At 41.2% G+C, this 21,347-nt stretch overlaps 1 protein-coding gene across 2 annotated transcripts in view; it reads right to left on the bottom strand.

Moving 5' to 3' along the window:
- Positions 1 to 10,710, bottom strand: part of ACTL6A (actin like 6A) — a 33,230-nt gene extending 22,520 nt beyond the window's left edge. The window contains exons 1-3 of one of the 2 annotated variants that reach the window (XM_044771122.2): positions 10,476 to 10,710; positions 2,601 to 2,677; positions 2,270 to 2,444 (exon numbers count right to left, since the gene is read on the bottom strand). In XM_044771122.2, the coding sequence (XP_044627057.1) occupies positions 2,270 to 2,444; positions 2,601 to 2,677; positions 10,476 to 10,500 (277 nt within the window). In that variant the 5' untranslated portion in view covers positions 10,501 to 10,710. Of the gene's footprint in view, positions 1 to 2,269; positions 2,445 to 2,600; positions 2,678 to 9,880; positions 10,314 to 10,475 lie in introns of those variants that run through there. The other variant, XM_014838350.3, reaches the window with a different exon arrangement.
- Between the last annotated feature and the right edge of the window lie 10,637 nt (positions 10,711 to 21,347).

The following is a 21,347-nucleotide window of genomic DNA, read 5'->3' on the forward strand; positions in this document are numbered from 1 at the left end:
ATTTCTTCAATTTGGCTTCCACCTAAACATTCCACTGAAACCGCTCACCAAAGTTAATGACCTTCCACTGAAACCGCTCACCAAAGTTAATGACCTTCTAACAGGCAAGTCCAGTGGATACTCACATTTGTAATCTCATTGACCTCTCTAAATTATCTGACACTACTGACTACTCAAGAGTCTACAAACTTTTTCTGCCACAGTCCAAAGGAGAAATGTCATTACTTGTACAACACACTTCCACAGGCCTATCAGGATTTTTGTTTTGGTCAATGGACTTCTTTGGTAGTTTTAATGTCTCTCTCTCCCCTTTCTAGTTTAAATCTCAATGTCACAGCTGTGAACAATGAGAATCACTGGACTTCTACCCTTCCAGAACTACTACTTCTCTTAGCCTTCTCCTGAATTTTCTCCTACAACCTAACTGTTCCTTCTCATTCTCCTTCATGGGTACCTCTTCTGTTTTGGCTGAACACAGAACAAGGTTTCACAAGGAACCCATCCTCAACCCTCTTCTCATATTCCAAATTCTTTCTGGGTAACAATGCAACTCCGTGTCTTAAAATCTTTCTCACCCACTGTCTGGATCAGCACCTATGTAAAACACTTTAGACCCAATAACAAACTCATTTACTTGCTGTGCAGAAAAGAGTTATCATAGTAGGGCTGAGAAAGGCCTGCTTGCAAGGCTGACACTTGGCTGCCATCTGGGAACTTGACTGGTAAACAGTTGCCTACATTGATACAAAACTCTCCCTAAAGGTTAAGAGCAGCTCACTGTGCCTAAATTGTTTGTACAGACTCCCGTCTCTCCTTCTGGGAGTCGGGGATTTTGGTACATGCACAGGGTACCCACTCAGAGACTGGGGGTATTGAGTCTCTAATGAGTTCTGCTAGTAGAGGACACATGTGTTGTTACAACTTGTTGCTGGAGGAATTAAGCACGTCCTGCCTGACTCCACTGTGAGCAGCCTCTTGGAAGTTCGCACTGGTTTCCTCTGGACTTCACTCCATGCTCCTTCTTTTCCTCTATCGATTTTGCTTTGTATCCTTCCAGCACAATAAATCTTAGCCAGGAGTACAATTATCTGCTGAGTCCTAGTGAATAACCAAACCTGAGAGTGATCTTGGCTATTACCAATACACTTGCCTTTCAAGACCGTAAAACTTGCTCCTTTCCCTTCTGTTCCTAACTCCATGCATGGTACCCTCTAGTCAGTCACCCCAATCTAAAATCTAGGAAACTTTCTCAACTCTTTTCTTTCCACCCCTTCAATCACTTAGTCCCACTAGTCTCCTGGATATCTCTGAGAGCCACCTCAGGATCTCTGCAATCAGTGCTAAATTTTAACCCTCTTCATTTCTCTTCCGGACTCTCAGCTTCCTGTCACTACTATCTCCCTCCAATCTGGGCTACATATTGCTGTTAGGATCATCTTTCCAGCTGGCAAACATAAGCATTTCCCATCTCTGTTTAAATCCCTTTGGGGTTACCTTTCAGCTGCCAGCTTAATATACCCCTGGCATGGTTTATAAGCTCTTTTTTTTGCTGAGGAAGATTCGCCCTGAGGTAACATCTGTTGCCAATCTTCCTCTTTTTGTATGTGAGCTGCCGCCACAGAATGGCCACTGACAGACGAGTGGTGTAGGTCTATACCTGAGAATGAACCCAGGCCAGTGAAGCAGAGTGTGCCAAACTTAACCACTAGGCCACCGGGGCTGGCCCTACAAGCCCTTTTAAATGATTGCTCTCTGCCTACCTGTCCTGCAACTGGCCCTCCTTCACCCAGTGTGACAGCCATGACACAACTGATGACATTTCTAAACATATAAGTTTCTTCCACAACTCCACCTCTTCACACATGCTGGTTGCTCTGTTCACCCAGCCTTGTTAGTCAGGCTAATTCTTATTTATTGATCAAGATTCAGTACAAAAGTTACCTCTTTTGTGAAGACCACCACTGACCCCCAATGACAGAGTTAAATACTTCTCCTCTCTAATCCCACTGCTTATGAAACATAACTATATTATAGCACTTATCCCACGTATTTGTATATATACATCTATCTCCCCTACCTATGAGTTTCTTGAGGAAACGGAACATGTTTTACGCATCTTTCTATTCTCAGTGCCTGGAACATCAGTTTGCTGAATAAAAACAAACAAAAACAGCTGATGTTCAACTTATAAGAAACCATTGCTTTATATCTAAAATTTACCATGCACACTCTATATTTATAATCAAATCCATAGGAAAAAACATCATACCCATTCCATTTTTTAGTGGTGAAATGGCCTCAGTATTCTCCCTTGGAACACGCAGAGCATTGGTATCTATGTAATAGGTGGGACCACCTTGTTTGCCTTTATCACCATCTATTTCCATCAATGTGCTTCCATCATCTCTTTCTACCACCATACCAATAGCTGTTGGGAAATCCACCTGTAAGAGTCAAAACCATGGGATACAAGTTTTTATCAAGGAGTCCTCTTTTTCCAGCTCATGTCGTTTATTATATTTGAGTCAGAATTTCTGCATGAATTTAATTCTATGCGAATGGCCCTTACCTATCCAATTAACTCTTAACATTCCACTTACCTTGGGACAGTCCTCACCAGCATAACCAGCTCTCACAGTATAGGATCCAATGTCAAAAACAAGGGCTCCAACTTCATCTGAAAAGATGAAAGGATAATTAACACTAACAACTTACAAGTATCACATGAAAATTAAAGAGTACTTACTGTGCTTAAAATGAGAACATATGTGAAAGCTCTTATAAAAATTAAAACAAGCATTACACTCATTATTACTAGTTTGAATCTAATTTTAAATACACCTTAAAGATTCATTTAATTAAAATATAAAAGTCCTACATTGTATGTCAGTAGAGGTTCAATCAGGAAAGAGATAGTACACTAAAATTGGGTAGTGTGACGAGAGTTTACCTATTAACTGGACTATTTACAAAGATATAAGCACAATATAGGAAAACCAGAAAGGACCTTAGTACTAATAACAACAGAGATCTGTTGCCACCCTTAGAACTGAAGACACACAGAGAGGGAACTATTACGAAAACCCAGAGAGCTGTGTTGGGAGGGCTACCTGACAGGAGCTGTGACCTTTAGTTGAGGGATGCAATCCATTACACTGGCAAAAATTACTAAGTCTGAGAAGACCAAGTGTTGTCAAAGATGTAGGGAAAGAGGAGCTCTTACACATTTGCTAGTAAAAGCTGTAAACTGGTACAACCACTATGAGCAACTGAATCATATCTACCAAAGTTGAAAATGTGCATACATAGAAATTACACTTATATCTTCTCTAGAGAAACTCTCTCACATATCATAAGGAGATACATACGAGAATGTTCACTAGATATGTAACTTTGGGTGATTTACCCACCTTTCTGTCTCAGTTTCCTCACATGTAAAATATGCATAATAATGGTTCCTATCTCACAGGATGCTATAACGATTAAATGCATTAAATGCTTTAATCTACGTAAGCACTTAGAATAGTACCTGGCACATAATAAGCACAATAAATAGTAGCTGCCATTATAATTATCATCATCACACTGTCTGCCACAGGAAAAGGTAGAAGTAATCTAATGGTCTCTCAGTAGGGAAAGTTATAAACTACAGTTTATTCATATAGTGAAATATTATACAGTAGTTAAAATGAATGGTCTAGACCTACATGTATCAACACAGATAAATCTCAGGAGAATGATTACTTTCAAAAGTTGTTCATAAAAAAAAATTTACACACACACTTAGTAAAAATATAAAAATATGCATGATGGGGCTGGCCCAGTGGCACAGCGGTTAAGTGCACACATTCTGCTTCGGCGGCCCGGGGTTCGCTGGTTCAGATCCCGGGTACGGACATGGCCCCACTTGGCACGCCATGCTGTACTAGCCATCCCACATATAAAGTAGAGGAAGATGGGCATGATGTCAGCTCAGGGCCAGTCTTCCTCAGCAAAAAGAGGAGGATTGGCAGCAGTTAGCTCAGGGTGAATCATCCTCAAAAAAAAAAGGAAAATGCGTGAGGTCAGGGAATGTTACATACCAACTTCAGCCTCAATTCAGTTGTCACCTCTCAGGAGGGAAAGAGGAGGACTTTATATCAGTAAGTTTTATTTCTTAAAATATCTGAGGCAAATATGGGAAAATACTGCATCTATTTAATCTCAGTAGTGAGTACAGAAGTATCACATACAAACTTACACATTTTTTATTTCTTAGCATGCTCAAAGTATTTCAAAAATTAAGAAAATAAACTTTAAAATAAAGAAAAATCAATTATTACACAACAAATATTCATAGTTGAGTGATGGTGTCTTTACAGAATAACGATCTCATTTTTACTTAAAAAAGATGAAGAGCTACCTATTTTTAGCTCTAATTTGAAAGGTAGTTTCTACATTTCTTACATTTCCCTAGTTATTAACCTTTCTCTATACAATTCTCTGGTCCACATCATTTTTGTTTGAAAGCCAGCATCCTTAAAAGCAGAACCCAGCATTTGTTTTCACCATAGCATGTAATGGTGGGCTGGTGGGTAAGATTCGGCACTCTCACCACCTGGGGTCCTTTCCCAGTCAGGGAACCACACCACCCATCTGCTGGTTATCAGTGTGGTGGCTGCGTGTTGCTGTGATGCTGGAAGCAATGCCATCGGTATTTCAAATGCCAGCAGGGTCGCCCATGGTGGAGAGGTTTGAGCAGAGCTTTCAGACTAAGACAGACTAGGAAGAACAATCTAGCCATCCACTTTCAAAAAAAACTGGCCATGGGGCAGTCCCGGTGGCACAGCAGTTAAGTGCACCCGTTCTGCTTCAGCAGCCCAGGGTTTGCCGGTTTGGATCCTGGATGTGGACATGGCACTGCTTGGCAAGCCATGCTGTGGCAGGCGTCCCACATATAAAGCAGAGGAAGATTGACACGGATGTTAGCTCAGGGCCAGTCTTCCTCAGCAAAAAGAGGAGGATTGGTGGCAGATGTTAGCTCAGGGCTAATCTTCCTCAAAAAATAAAAAACTGGCCATGAAAACCAGAGCATTGTCTGATACAGCAATGGAAGGTGAGAGGACGGTGGAAAAAGACCAGGCAGGGTTCCACTCTACCATACACAGGGTCGCTAGGAGTGAGAATCACCTTGACTGTACTAACAAAAACAGCACGTAACTCAAATACAAATAGGAAGTAAAGAACACCAAGGAACATAAATTAGAGAACTTTAACACTCTGATTAATCAGAACGCTGGGTAAAAATAGCCTAACTAAATGAATTAATTGCCTGGTTAACCAAAATTTTCAACTCCTGTTCTCAAGGATCATTTTTTGCCCTGCAACAGGGCTCTTAACCTTTTCCATGTCACGGACCCCTTTGACAATGTCCTAGGATGAAGTGTTTCCTCAGAAATTCATATGTTGACGTCTGAGCCCCTAGTACCTTAGAATGGGACTGTATTTGGACATAAGGTCTTTAAAGATGTGATTAAATTAAAATGAGGTCACTGGGGTGGGCCCTATGACTGGTATCCTTACAGGAAGAGGAAATTTGGACACAAATATGTACAGAAGGAAGACTATGTGAAGACACAGGGAGAAGACTATCATTACAAGCCCAGGAGAAAGGCCTCCAGAGAAATAACCCTGCCAGCACCCTGATCTCAGACTTCCAGCCTGCAGAATTATGAGAAAATTAATTCCTGCTGTTGAAGCCACCCAGTCTGTGGTACTCTGATATGGGAGCCCTAGCAAACTAATACAGACAGCTTAGGAAATTTATGAATCCCTTCTCAGAATGTTTTAAAATAGATTACAGGGGCCAGCCCAGTGGTGCAGCAGTTAAGTTCACACGTTCTGCTTTGCCGGCCCCGGGTTCACGGTTCAGATCCCAGGCACGGACCCACGCACTCACTGCTTGTCAACCCACGCTGTGGCAGGCATCCCACATATAAAGTAGAGGAAGGTGGGACACAGATATTAACTTAGGGCCAATCTTCCTTAGCAAGAAGAGGACTGGTGGCAGAGTTAGCTCAGGGCTAATCATGCTCAAAAAAAAAAAAAAAAGATTATAAAAGAAACTAATTATAATATAGTTCTATCCGTGGACTCCTTGGGGAGGCCAATGACCCCATGTTAGGAGCCCCTCCCCTTCCTTAAGTAATCTGCTCCCCTCCTACAGCCTCAGCTTCTACCTAAATACTAATAACTCCAATCTCAAATCTCCCTCTTACGCCCTCACCTTCGTCTAGAGCCATAGCTTGAAGTTCTTACTGCACATCAATTCCACCTGATGTCCACTGGGTACCTGAAACCAACATATGCGAAGCACTGTCTTCTTTTCCCCATCCGGTCTAACCTAATCTCAGCAGTGCTTATTTCAGTTAGTGGCCCGTCATCAGAGGCAAAAACCTGAGACTTGCGAGCGCCTTCATATTTCATACCGCTTATCAAGTTCTGCCAAATATTTCTGCTAAATATCTCTCAAGTCCCTTCCTCTTAAACATCACTGCCACTGCCTTGACTCAAGCTCTCATGTCAACAGGGAACCACTCCAATTCCATACAGGTACAGTGCTTCCACCTCTTCCTCTCAATCCACCTTTCAAACTGCTGCACTGTGATTTTTCAAAATTGTAACTCTGAACATTTTGGTACGTAAATCCTTCAGTGAAAAGAAGGGAGAACCATTTGGTGGTTTCTCATCATCCATAAGATAAAATTCAAATCATTCTACCCAGTTGAGATTCAGGGCCTAGCATAATCTGACAGGAGTCTCACTTCCACCTGTACACCCTCGCATTACTCAGTAGTATGCTGTCGCCTAAAAACACCATGTACTCTCACTCAGCTAACCCGTGCATGCGCTGTCCCTCTCCACTCCTCTCCCACCATCGCCATGACCTCTCCTGTACAGTCCCTCAACTCCCCAACACCGAGTTCATAACTTTCTTGTCTGTGCTACCTTTGTACCTTCTATATAGTCATTACTGAACTTACTTCATTGAATGAGTTACCCCTTCTCATCAACAGAAAATGATATAAACTAGAAGGTGCACCACTATCTCACGCATCACTAGAAAAATACATGCTGCCAATTAAACTCTACCATGCCACCAAAATGAAGCATTATTCCAACTTCAGCTCTTTAAATGTGGGAAAAAAATGTACAACTAAAAATAAATGAAACATGGTGTCTATTTACTTGACTGACTCACCTACAAGACTGCAAACTTGAAGGCAGAGGCTATAGCTGGCACAGAATCATCACTCAGAATTGTTTTTGTGGAACAAAAAATCTAGCAAATCAGTTATTTTCCTGTCTTATGGTAAACTAGACATAGCAGAATTTTAATTTGAGTAAGGGGGCCAGCCCAGTGGCACAGTGGTTAAGTTCACATGTTCCTCTTTGGCGGCCCGGGCTTTGCTGGTTCAGATCCTGGGTGTGGACCTACGCCCCGCTTGTCAAGCCATGCTGTGGCGGGCATCCCACATTTAAAGTAGAGGAAGATGGGCACGGATGTTAGCTCAGGGCCAGTCTTCCTCAGCAAAAAGAGGAGGGTTGGCAACAGATGTTAGCTCAGGGCTAATCTTCCTCAAAAAAAAAATTTTTGAGTAAGACTCTCGATTCTTAGAATTTTGCATCTGCTCATTATCCTTTTTTCAAGGACAGGAGGTAAGTCTATTTCCCATAACTTGTTTTGTTAAAAAACCAAGCACCAATGAACCCAAAGGAGAATTGCAAAGGAAGATAAAAGGCTTAATATCACAACTGGATCTTTAAAAACTAGGATGCAACTTCTAAGGGGTAAAAATCCTCAAAGATTGGATCCTTTTCTACTAAAAATGCTGTTTTCACTTTTTTGAGGATTTTGATATTTTCCCCCAGAGTAAATGGCTTCCAAGTTTAGGGGTGATGTGATTTTTCTGGGAAAACACAAAGAAATGGTAGCAATTTTCTAACCTGGTCTTAAAACATTCCAATACGACACTGAAGGCTAATGACTTTGGGAGGAGATGGAAAGGCTGTTGTATTTTTTTGTTTGGACGAGGGTGCCCCAACACATGGAGAAGACGATTCTGAGAAATTCTTAAGGTTAGGGATTTGGGAGGGGGATGCAGGAGTGATGAAACCAACAATATCAAAGTTGGATTGGTAGTATACCTGTTTATTTTTACCATGCAAAGGAGTTTGAAGTAAAAAAATACCATGAAAGATCACCACAGGAGCACTGAGTAGGCACAGAAACCAGTTAGAAAGTATGGAAATCTGGATGAATTATGCATCAGACCTAAAGCTAAAGATCAGTGTCAGAGCTAGTCGGAAATAATTATCGGAACAAGACAGCCATAAATTTTAAAATCAAAACTACAAAGATCTTTTTAATAAGTAAGTTAAAAATACAGTTTACTAAATTAATTACACAAAATTCAGGTGGGAGGTTTGGTTGCCTTTCACAGTAAACCCTCAGGGAAATGTGACCCACTTAAATACTGGCCACGCAGTGGAAGCTCAAACACAAAATCATACACTTACCTTTGTGAGTTTTAAATACTTTATACGTGAAATAGGCTTTAAGATATATTCCTCTACATAAGCAAATGAGAAACAGGATGTTTATTCTGAATACCTAAATCATACACGAATATGCTGTGGTTATATACTTGAAACATGACTTATGGGAAAAAAAAAAAATTTTAATGGGAAAAGGTTTTACTGAAATGCCTTTTAATCATCCCAGCGATTCTTATTCCCCATTTACTAGAAAGTTAGATAACTTTGGGCTGGTTACTTAATCTTTTCTATAACTCACTTTCTTCTTCAATAATATGGGGATAGTACCATCTCCTGTGGTTGTTATGGATTGAGTCAATGTACCTATTAAAGGCAACGCATGAAAAACCTCTGGAACAGTTCTTGGTGTACAGTATGCAATCAATAAATGTTAGCTGCTGGCATTATTCACACCCATTTCTACCTTAGCCATGTTAAACAAGGCCTTGTAAGGAAATACTCAATAGACAGCCTCTACGTCCTTGGATCTGGGAACCTGAAGGTCAAAAGAGAGTCAACAGCCTGCATGAGGCACAGGGACACAGATCCAGTTTCTGTGAGGATTTCATCTTCAGATGGGGAAGAGGTAAACCATGAAGACCCAGTAAGCTTTCTCCAAAGTACAAGTGGGAAACTAGTGGCTCACATTTGAGAAATCAAAACCAAGAACATTAAGGGGGAAGGAGAAGGCGAGCGTCAGCATATCACCTCAGAAGAGACTCAAGCTACACTCCAAAAACTACTGAGAACTTTGAAAACTTTATTTTTATCTCCTACCTATAAAATGTCATCCTCTTCGAAACAGTGTCCTTACTAGACACAGTAACAAAAGCAACATTTTGGATTTGTCTCCTTGTTCTCTAAGTCATCAAACAAAACACAAAACACGAATCACATACATGGGTGCTTCATCTAAGCATCTTGCAAAACTGGAGGCTCTGATTCAACAGATTTAGAGGGGGGCTTGAGAGTCTGCATTTCTGAAAAGCTCGCAGGTGATGCTGACACTGCTGATTCGTGGACCAAGATTATCTCATTTAGCCTTCACAACCACGCGATTGGCTAGGAATTATCATTCCGCCAACGAGGAGCCTGAAGTTGGGAAAAGTTAAGTAACTTCCCCAAGGCCAAAGCGCTAAATAAATGGTGAGGCTGGTATTACAACCAGGTCTGGGTAACTCCCAGGCCCGTGGTAATCTGTCGATTACACCACAGCCTATCCAAGGAAAGCATCCTTAAATGACATGCGTTCCTAAATTAATCCCGAACAGACCCGCCCCCCCCGTAACTCTGGAGAACCCACAGTCAACAAACAGGCAGGAGTTCCTGAGAGGTGCGAGGCGGCGGGAGCGCCAGGCGCGGACGGAGAGGAGGCTGCGTCCGGGGTGGCCGCCACTCCTCCAATCAGTTCCACTTCTCGCACTCGCTTTACCGTCTACGGGCCGCTGCGGAAACCCTCCGTCCGCGCTTGCAAACTGCTGGGACCTCCCAACTTTAAACACGCGCGCGCGCACACGCCGGCTCAGCCGGCTGATGGAGACACTGGGAGAGCCGCGACCCAGGGGCCGGTCACTCCAGCCCGAGCTCGGCGAACTGGCTCCTGGATGGAGCCGCCCGCCCAGCCCCGAGGCCGGCGCGCAGCCCCCAAAACCCTGCTCCTCCGGGGGGTCCGAGGCTGGACGGGGCCGCAGGGGGCGGCGACTCCGGGCGCCCGAGGCGCTCGCCGAGCCGGGTGGGCTCCGGGGGCGGGCGGAGCGCGGGGCGGGGATGGGGCGGGGAGGCCGGGGTCCCGAGAGGGGGAGACCGGAAGGGGCCGCCGGGGAGGGGAGGGCTGGGGGCGGCGGTTACAAACCCTACACGCTCAAAAGGCGCGCTCTCTCGTCCGGCCGCATACTCACCTCCCCCGTACACCCCGCCGCTCATGGCTGCTCTCGGCGCACTCCTACGCTAAAGGCTACTGGGCGAAGCGACTGCAACGGCCGCGACAGCAGGTCCAGAGAAACGCTAGCCCCCGACCCCCCTAACTTCCACCGCCACCCCCCTCCGGCAACAAAGCAGCGTCCACACGCCCCGGAGCGCAGTCACACTTGCTGTCTCCGCTTATCAGCCAATCATGAGAGGCTCGGCCACACTTCAGCCAATCAGGACGAGGCTATGCTTCATCCCTGCCGCGGCATAGCCAGTTTAACCAATCGAAGGCAGTCATGGGGGCGGGGAGAGGGGAAAGCGACGGAAGGAGGGAACGAGTTGGGTTGCGGAACTGGAGGGGGCGGAGCTTCCCTAGTGGGCGGGAGGGTGGGGCGGAGGGAGGGGGAAAGGGAGGAGGGAGGCTTGGGGGAAAGCGTCGGGGGGCGGGTCCAAGGGTGCGGCTGGGCGCCCAGAAGCGGTGGGAATCGGGTAGAGGAAGGTGAACCTCTCCAAAATTGAGAGAACCTCCGTCCACACAGTGATGCCTGGTTTTGGATTGCGGTGAATGCAGAATTTGGGGGGTTTTTTTTTCAGAAAAAGTGTTTTCAACTTTTATGTTGAAAAAATAAAATGTGCTCCACTTTGGGCTATGGGGAATCAGTAAATCAAACTGATTGGATCCTGTAATTTTTAAAATGGCTGTTAATAATTAAAAGAAGAAAAAGGTATACTACCTCAACTAAATTTAGGTAGCACTTATTTTTAAAACTGTCATCAATTTCTTTTATCCTGTGAGACAGATATAAAGCAATGTAATCAATCCTCATCCAAGCGAGTACCTAATCCTAAATACATCTCCAGTCTTTCTGCTGCTCTTAGCCCTGTTTCTCCCAGCCTGGTCCACATCATCGCTGTCTGTCGCCTAGAGTACTGCAACTGACTTGTCGCTTTGCCTCTTGGCCAGCTGCAGGCAGCTTGATCTATAAAAACGCCCAAATCTAGTCATGTCACTCCAAGTCAAACCCTTAAGATCAGTTGCACATCCTTGTAGTTGATAGCAGTTCCTAAATGGTTTGTCTAGAGGCTGGACATACTGTATATGTTCCTCTTAATCTTAGGAACAGTTCAATAAAGCCCCCTCAGTCTCAGTGCCAGCAGCGGGGCAGAGAATGATAATAGGGTGGGCAACAAGGCTAGTGAGAAAACCCCATTCATTTAACAATATAATCTCAGTATATCTGATCATTCAGGAAACCCCCATAAACCCAAAGAGATAATGCAGAGGTCAACAGACTATGGCCGCAGGGCCAAATCCAACCACCTTCTGTTTTTCTATGGCCTGTGAGCTAAGCATGGTTATTCTATTTTTAACTGGTTTTAAAGAATTTTTTTTAAAGATTAGCCCTGAGCTAACATCTGCCACCAATCCTCCTGTTTTTGTGGAGGAAGATTGGCCCTGAGCTAATATCTGTACCCATCTTCTTCTGTTTTATATATGTGGGATGCCTGCCATAGCATGGCTTGGTAAGTGCTGCATAGGTCCTCGCCTGGGATCTGAACAGGCGAACCTCAGCCACTAAAGCAGAACATGTGAACTTAACTGCTGTGCCACCAGGTGGGCCCCTTCAAGAATATTTTTAAGGATAATATTTTGTAACATGTGAAAATTATATGAAGTGCACATTTCAGTGACTAAGTTTTATTGGAACACAGCCAAGCTTATTAATTTATGGCTGCTGTTGCTCTGTAAGCACAGAGTTGAGTAGTTGTGACAGAGACCATGTGGCACGCAAAGCTGCAGAACACACTTACTGTTGGTCCCCTTACAGAAAGCGTTTACCTACCCTGAGATGATGCATGTAACACATCTAGCACAGTGCACTGAGTATTCTATGCTAACTGTTGCCCTCGTAATTATAGCTTTCACTGTAGATATGCATCAAAACCCCAAAATATTTCTATTTCCACTCTGTGGAAATATGTTATGTTGTGTTTAATAAAGCTGATGAGTTATAAAATATGTTATACTTTGGCAATAATTAAATTTTGGAGAGATGCTATTTGTGTTTATAATACACAGTAATCCATTTAAATCAATTTGCCATTTAAATGCGTAGTAATTCATATATACTAACTTAAATATATTTTATGTATTTTTAAAATTTTTTTACTTTTTGAGGAAGATTAGCCCTGAGCTAACATCTGCTGCCAATCCTCAATCCTCTTTTTGCTGAGGAAGACTGGCCCTGAGCTAGCATCCGTGCCGATCTTCCTCTACTTTATATGTGGAACGCCTACCACAGCATGGCTTGACAAGCAGTGCCATGTCCGCACCCAGGATCCTAACCGGCGAACCCTGGGCCAGCGAATCGGAATGTGCACACTTAACTGATGCACCACCAGGCCAGCCCAAATTTGATGTATTAATATCTCCCATCAATACTATCTCCAATATCTCCCATGCATGTAGAAATAAGACATATTTGGATTGAAAAAGAGTAAAATATTTGTCCCACTAGTTCAGAGTTCATCAGAAAACAAAACAGTTCAACGGGGTTAATGAGGACCACACCCCCAGCCTTCAAGAAGGCCTGAGATGCTTTGACCATCTCCTACCACAGAGACCACACTGGAGTGCAGGGAATCTTCGGTCTGACAGCACAAAGAAGACAGCTTGAGAAGAATACTGGAAAGTCATTCTTAGATGTTTTTGCCTAAAGTAAGGGTTTTGCTTCATTTGATCATTTGGAAATATGTTAGAAACAGATCATTCATTCATTTGTAATTTCAGGTCAGCTTGTTCTCTTGATGTGTCATTAAACACATTGCTTTATTTATTAATAAACCATTGAAATCAACTTCAAATGAAATGAATTTCAGAGCCCGTCTGATATGTCAGGATTAATCACATGTTAGTGCAGATAAAAGAGCACACTTAAGCCTTTCATAAATGTCAATCAGCAAAAAAAATGTAATAGGGCGCTGGGGTCATTGACCCTAAAGTATTGACTTGCTGGAGGAAGAGACTGTTGAGAAAGGAAACCTATTCAGCATTCTACGAGAACAATGTGGGGGATTGCGCATCCTCAGTGATGTTTCCTTTGAGGTAGGACTTATATTGTGGCAGCTTGTTTTCTTCCATTCTTCATATTTAGGAAAACTGGTAGAAAATACATTAAAAGAAAAATACGAATCTGCTTTACAAAATATAAAATATCTGAGCGTTGGTGGGGTTTCTTTGCATTAATATTCCTTCTCTGTAACCTAACATGTTTTCTCCAAAGTCTTGTCTCATTTTTAGCTCATTAACATAAAGCCTACATTAATGCTACTGATAGCTAGTCAGATTTTAAAAAAACAACCCAAGGTTATTGCCTATGCGTCAATTCTCAAGGGCGTAGCATACCAAAACAATCAATGCTTGCCATTTTCCTGCCTGAGCCAGTGTATTCCGTATGTCAACCTAAAAATAAGGTATTGAAGTAACATGTATGTAAACTTATCTAGTCCACAGCAGATGCTTAGTGATTGATTCAGAATCCAGATCTATAAAAAATAGGCGCCCTTTCTGAAATCCTTTGTAATCTTCAAGCATCAAGAATTTCCTCTGTAAACCCAGTGCAACGCTTAGTTTTGCCTCACAGGGTCGCTGGTCTTCCATTCTTGTAACGCTGCACCAGCATGCATATAAGGCTGCACGCTCCATTTTTCACCAGCTCTGTCAGAACTCAGATCGTGGAATTCCATCAGTCATTACAAACTGTTATTGATCTTGTCCTCTGTCTCAGCCTTTGTCAAGTTCAGAGTTGAAAAAACATTGCAATTGTTATTAATTCAAGCTAGGAAACAAATTCAGAGGATTATCATCTGTTAAGAAGAATGATACAAAAATTTGTGTACCTTTAGAATTATTTTATTTCAGGTTGCAAAATATATGACATTAGTAATTATGAACATCAAATTTCAATGTAAACATTTTTGTATGGTTATGTGTATGTATAAAGAGTCATAAGTACCGTCCTCTGTTTACTGAAATTCCAAAAATAGTAACACTCATGCAAGCACTACTGAGATAAAGGATCAATATCTGGAGACTGGAGGTTTTCACCAATAGAAATATGATCACTCAGATTCATACATCTGTTTGCCATTAGAATAGTAAAAGATCTGGTAACCATTTCAAATAATATGACCTAGATATACAAAGAGGCAAATGAAATCATATTTGGTCTTAGCTCATACTTTTATAACACGCTAGTAAGTTTGTTATAGTATTAACGAAGTAATCCTGAAAGGACAAAAAAGGAAATAAAAGGAGATGAAATCCTAGATGCTCTGTGGATTTTATGTCTTTACTGTTGTTTCACTTTAAGAATCTCCACTCATTTGATACATGTCTTGTGAGAAATCATAACACGAGTGAAAAAGGTCGACATGTAATTGATTGGTGCTGTACAGTGGCAGCACGCCACCTTGAGTCGCTTTGGGGTAAGTCATGGGCTTCCCACTGACCTAGGTTGGTGCCAAAACCATGGGTGGGGCTGTTACACAGCCCAAGGAGCAACACTGAGCTGAGTCCAAGGTTCTTCACTGTATTGCTTTTTTAGAACTCTTGAAACCGTTTTGGAAAAGGAAGAATTTCATCTGCCGTATGATAATAATGACTAAAAATTGCTGATCTTTTAATATGTGCTATCATAGGAAATGTGCTTCATATAAAATATTTTCCATGTATTACACACCACATCCCCCTGAGGGTTTTACCTAAGGGGCCCAGAGATTCAGCAAGGTCTCCAACATCACACAGTTGTGGACAGAGTCAGGATTTGAAATCAGGGCTGTCGGACCCTAACTAGCATGCTCTTGCTGCTTCCTAAGATACCGTTTCCTTTCCACTTCCTCTACTCTTCTAGTACTTTAAAAATAATAATTTTAATTTTTATTGTGTATATACATATGTATTTTAAATCAAAAGGTACAGAAAGATATACACAAATAAGTCTCCCTCCTACCAGTGTCCCCAGCTGACCAGTTCTCTTCGGGAATGTTCTATGCATCTACAAGTAATTATGTAGATGTGTCCCCCTCCTCAATTGTTTTGAAATACACAGTAACTCGCACTATGCTAGTGAGTTTTAAAAAGTATTCTCTTTGGGGGGGCCAGCCCAGTGGCGTAACGGTGAAGTTCACGTACTTCTCTACAGCTGCCAAGAGTTCCCAAGTTTGGATCCCAGGTACAGACCTACATGTGACTCATCGAGCCATGTTGTGGCGGCATCCCATATACAAAGTAGAGGAAGATGGGCACAGATGTTAGCTCAGGGACCATCTTCCTCACAAAAGAAAATGTATTTTCTTTGGGGCTGGCCCTGTGGCTGAGTGGTTAAGTTTGTGAGCTCCACTTGTGCGGCCTGGGGTTTGCCGGTTAGGATCCTGGGCGTGGACCTACACACGGCTCATCAAGCCATGCTGTGGTTGCATCTCACGTAGAAGAACTAGAATGACCTGCAACTAGGATATGCAACTATGTACTGGGGCTTTGGGGGGATAAAAAAAAGAAGATTGGCAACAGATGTTAGCTCAGGGCCCATCTTCCTCACCAAAAAAGCATACTTTAAAAAAAATACATTCTCTTTAGAAATTAATTTTAAGATGTCTACTTTTGACCATTTTTATTTTAAAATTTGAGTAGTCTATAGACACAGCTAGAAACTGAACCAACGCAAAAGAATGAAAAGCAAGTCCCTCCCCCCAAACCTCGAAATTCCTCAGTTCCTCCCCCCAAATATCAGCCACTACTACCAATTTCTTTTGTAACCTTCCAGAGATAGTCTTTTCAAATAAAAACAGATATTTGTATCCCTTCCGCCTACTATATTTTTTGTTTGTTTTCTTACGTAAGTGGTAGCATACTGAACACACTGTTTTGCACCTGGGTTTTTTCACTTGACCATAAGCTCTTGGAGAGCCTTCCATGTCAGTAAGTATAGTTCTATCTAATTCGTTTTTAACATCAGACAGAATTCCATTATATGTATATACCATAATTCATTTCACTAGTTCTCTATACATGGACATTTAAGTTGTTTCTAGTCTTTTGCTAGTACAAAGAATGCTGTAACGACTATTCTTTTCTGTGTGTATATGTGAGAGAGTTTTTATGCAGCATGAATTCCCAGAAGTGGAATTGCTGGGTCACGAGGTATGCACATTTATTTCAATGGTCATTGACAAATTACACAGAGGTTGTACAACTTACATTCCCCCACTAATATGTTAGAGAGTACACTTTTTCCTCCAAACCTCACCAGCACAGAAATTTATCAAACTTCTGTCAAGATGGAGTTTTTATATAAGATGTTTCATTTGTTCATGAGTTGTTTAGATAGAGTCCCTGATTTTACTGACTGCACCATTAATGGTGCACCAGATCCAGGAGGACATTTTGGGAGCTCTAGACTGGCTAACAAAAGCAAGCTGAACCTTTGATCAGCTAATTTGTTGAACACCTACTCTAGGCCAGGCACTGGAAATACAAGGAGAAATAAGCCATAGTTCCACTCAAGGACTATAATAGGTCCCACATTATGTGAAAATGGCTGCTAACACATTCCAGTTGCTAATTGGAGAATGGATCTCAAACGTTCACTTAGTCTTAGGCATCCACCAAAACTTGAGAAGATGTGGGTGGTGGTTGTGCAATCCTTCCTTTTAAAGTCTTTTATCGGGGCTGGCCCCGTGGCCGAGTGGTTAAGTTCGCGTGCTCCACTGCAGGCAGCCCAGTGTTTCGTTGGTTCGAATCCTGGGCATGGACATGGCACTGCTCATCAAACCACGCTGAGGCAGCATCCCACATGCCACAACTAGAAGGACCTACAACGAAGAACATACAACTGTGTACCGGGGGGCTTTGGGGAGAAAAAGGAAAAAGAATTTAAAAACATCTTTAAAAAAAAAACAAAGTCTTTTATCTCCACTGTGCCATATGAATAAAACAGTTGCAAACAAAAGGGAAAGTGCCTGCCATACCCAATAGGTGATACTCACATTGCATTTGCAGTATGCGCTATATCTCTATCCAGGGAGCAGGTTATAGGGTTTGTTTTGTTTTGCTGGTGAGTGGGAAGAAGGTGTTTCTTTTGTCTTATTTTTTTGGGGAGGGCAGAAAGGGGACATCAAAGTTCTTTAGAAAAAAATATGAGAAACAGATGAATTAACAATTACGAAACCATCAGTCTTTACAGATGATTCAAATAATTGCCATCTTCCAGCTCTACCTAAAGTGACTATAAGAAAGCCTATATTTAAACTTACCATTGTGTTTGTTGATTTCTGATAAAGATGTCAAAAAGTGTTCATAATCCCAATGGAAAAACCCAATCATTGAAGAATTTGAGCATTAAGTTAGGTCATAATTAGTTTGCTGCATGTAATCAATCCTATGAGGTATGATTCTTGAGTCTAGCCTCTCTTTCTTACCTCTCCCATAACCTCATATAGCTTATATAGAATTATATTATGCTACTACTGACAAGCTTTGATAAACTCACACAGGGATTAAAAAGCTTCTGATTTTACTTCTTGTACCATCTGCAGTGCACCAAATTCAGGAGTACGTTTTTGGGGCTCTAGACTCTGAATGACAAAAGCAAGCAGAATAATTTACGAGCTGAACCTTTGATCACTTCATATCGTTATGTCAGCTGTTAGAAGCATCAAAGTCATTCCCACTGTGCCAACTGGCCTATAGTAAGAAACACAGAGATAGCAATGCTCCGGGAACCTTTTTGGTGTCTATCCTCTGGGACATGTGAACACAGAGATTCTGAAGCATTCAACACATATCTCTTCTGAAAGTTTCCTGAGTAACAGTTGACAGTAACATTTGTGATTACAATTACTAGTTTTTCCCAAGAAGCCTTATTTAAAAAACTTTACATAAAATTACTCTACTTCATCTCATCGTTATGATCATAATCACAAGTATTAACTAATATTTATTGAACTATTTTTATTGCAACCTCCTGACCCTGAGGAACAACAGGAATAAGGCAAAGAAAACCAGAAAAATACATATACTTTGACAAGCATATAGCACAGATAAGGATTAAAAGCGAACACAGAGAAATGAAAATGGTTGTACATGACTAGTAGAGTTATGTGTGCATTTTGAAATGTTTTGTTTTGTGTCATAAATTTGTTTTGTTTTAAACATTATCGCTTTATAAAAACTGTAAAAGTTTACAGTAGGAAAATAATTTTACAATCCTAAATTGGAGTTTTAATCTCAGGTTAACATTTCAGTACATTGTGGTACATAATACATTTCCTTTGCTTGTACTATCTCTTTATCTAAATAAAGATATGGATAGAATCTATACAGATATAGATATAATTTTATATATAATTATAATATTTTAATATATAATTAATATAGTTACAAGTAATTTTATTTATATATGTAACAATATATTATGTAAGCACATATTCTGTCCTGAAACATGCATTTTTCACTTAGTATAATTTGGATAGGTTTCCACAATATTCTATGTAGATTTATCTAATTTTTAAAAAAATGATTGTTTAGAACAAGAGTCAGCAAACTATGACTTATGGGCCAGCCACTTTTTTTTTTAAATAAAGTTTTATTGGAACATCCTATGCTTTTTTGTTTCCATATTGTCTATGGATGTTTTTGTGCTACAACTGCTGAAGTGAGTAGTTGCAAAAGAGACTTTATGGCCCACAAACCTAAAATATTTATTATCAGGAATTTTATGAAACAGAAAGCCTTTATTCATTTATTTATTTATTCATTCATTCATTTATTCATTTATTTTATTTATTTATTTTTTAGATTGGCACCTGAGCTAACATCTGTTGCCAATCTCTTTTTCTTCTTCTTCTTCTCCCCAAAGCCCCCCAGTACATGGTTGTATATATTCTAGTTGTAGGTCCTTCTGGTTGTGTTATGTGGGTCACCACCACAGCATGGCTTGATGAGTGGTGCCATGTCCGTGCCCAGGATCCAAACTGGTGAAACCCTGGGCTGCTGACGGGGAGCGTGCTAACTTAACTACTCGGCAACAGGGCAGCCCCAAGAAAGCCCTGTTAGACAATTTAAGCAATTGTCTATTGACTGACATTTTAAGTATTTCTAATTTCCTGCTGTTATAAATATTCATATAGATTAGGCAATAGTTTTATCTTGCCTTATAAATATATTGGATGCCTATGTCTTTGCATATTTGTGAATATTTATTGATGTATAGAAGTTTAAAAATTTTTCACCTTGACATTGATATTAATACTTCAATCTCTTCCTTTATGATTTTTGCCTTTAGTATCACGCATAAAAAAGGTGGATGGTTCACTTTTGTTAAAAACCCAACCCAGAGCTACCAGGAACTGGGGGGTTTTTCATTTTGTTTTGTTTTTTCCCCAGAAAATCTGAAATTCAGCTGTCTGCTGAATTCTCCAATACTTGGCTGGGCCTGCTCATTCTTTTTCCATTTCCATTCTTTTTCCATTCCCGTTCTTTTTCCATCAGGAAAACCGCTCAAAGCCAAAGCAGGAAGGGGATCCTGCTGCCCAGGTCTCAGCCACCCTGCTCTGATTCTGCTCCAGCTGCTGGCAACTGAGTTGATCTTCCCAGGCTCTGGCTGAACTCTTTTATCTTTCTGCTAACTCCAAATTCAGACTGGCACACTGAAGCATGCTGACCTGGATCCTGCCTGGCCTGGCTCACCCTGCTCAGCCTTCCCATGAGCCTGCCTGTGCCCCTGGCTAGTCAGGCACAGCTGAAGTCTCAGGGTGCCAACTTCACTGGGCTTCCTGGACGCCATACTTGGCTCGTGCCTTCCACACTAGTCTCACACCCTTGGCTGCAACCTTTTAACTCTTAGCTTGCTTTCTTTGTTGTATGGTCACCAGCCCTGAAAGGCCAACAGAACCATTGCCAATTCAATCCCTCTTCAAAGTTCTCAGGGTGTGGAGTTTGTATGTATGTGTGTTTGTTACTCAAGAAAAAAAAATCCGTTAAGTAAGAAAAATCCAATTAGCCCTCTGAAAATAATGCTTCACACGTACTTCCAAATGCCGGAATTAAATCACAGCGTCCTTCAAACACCATCCAAGAAGAGATTTTCAGGGGCAGGGGAGAGAGGAGAGGAGGATGTGTCTACAGTAATGAAATTAGCTTTTACAATTAGCTATTTTTAATGAAAATAAATGATTCGGAAGAACTAGAGGATGATACTACCGCATAATAATTTATAGGACAATGTGGAATTTTCAAGAAACTTAAAAAAAATACTCTTTCTTGAAGTTTATGAGGATTTATTGTCACAAGTTGTTTTCTTGTTTTCCTGAGAATTCATTTTCTCCTAAACAGTACAGAATACCTTACAAAAAATAAATACATGGAGTAATTATTTTTAAAATGCAGGATTTCTTTTATCCTCTCTCTCTTTTGTCATTTATAACTCTCATTCTCTGAATCTTTCCAGAAAGAATTTCCAATTTTCTTTGAAGCCTGACAAACATAACTTCAAAACACCCTGGAATCTGTGTATAAGCATAGGGCCATTGCATTTTTTCCTGAGAGAATTTGGCTATTCTATTAAATTTTAAAGATGAGAGATAGAAAATGACAATCTCTTGTTATTTTACCTCCAAACTCCACCTTTCGTTTTCTTGCCTTGTCCTGACATCCAGTCAGACCCTGGATTCCCCCTAATCATCCCCAAAGATGGTATATTAGTTTTCTATTGCCGCTGTAACGAAGTATCACAAAATTAATAGTTGAAAACAAGACAGATTTATTCTCTTGCACTTCTGAAGGTCAGGAGTCTAAAACTGGG

Source organism: Equus asinus, chromosome 5, assembly GCF_041296235.1.
Source record: "Equus asinus isolate D_3611 breed Donkey chromosome 5, EquAss-T2T_v2, whole genome shotgun sequence".
Lineage (NCBI taxonomy): Eukaryota > Metazoa > Chordata > Mammalia > Perissodactyla > Equidae > Equus > Equus asinus.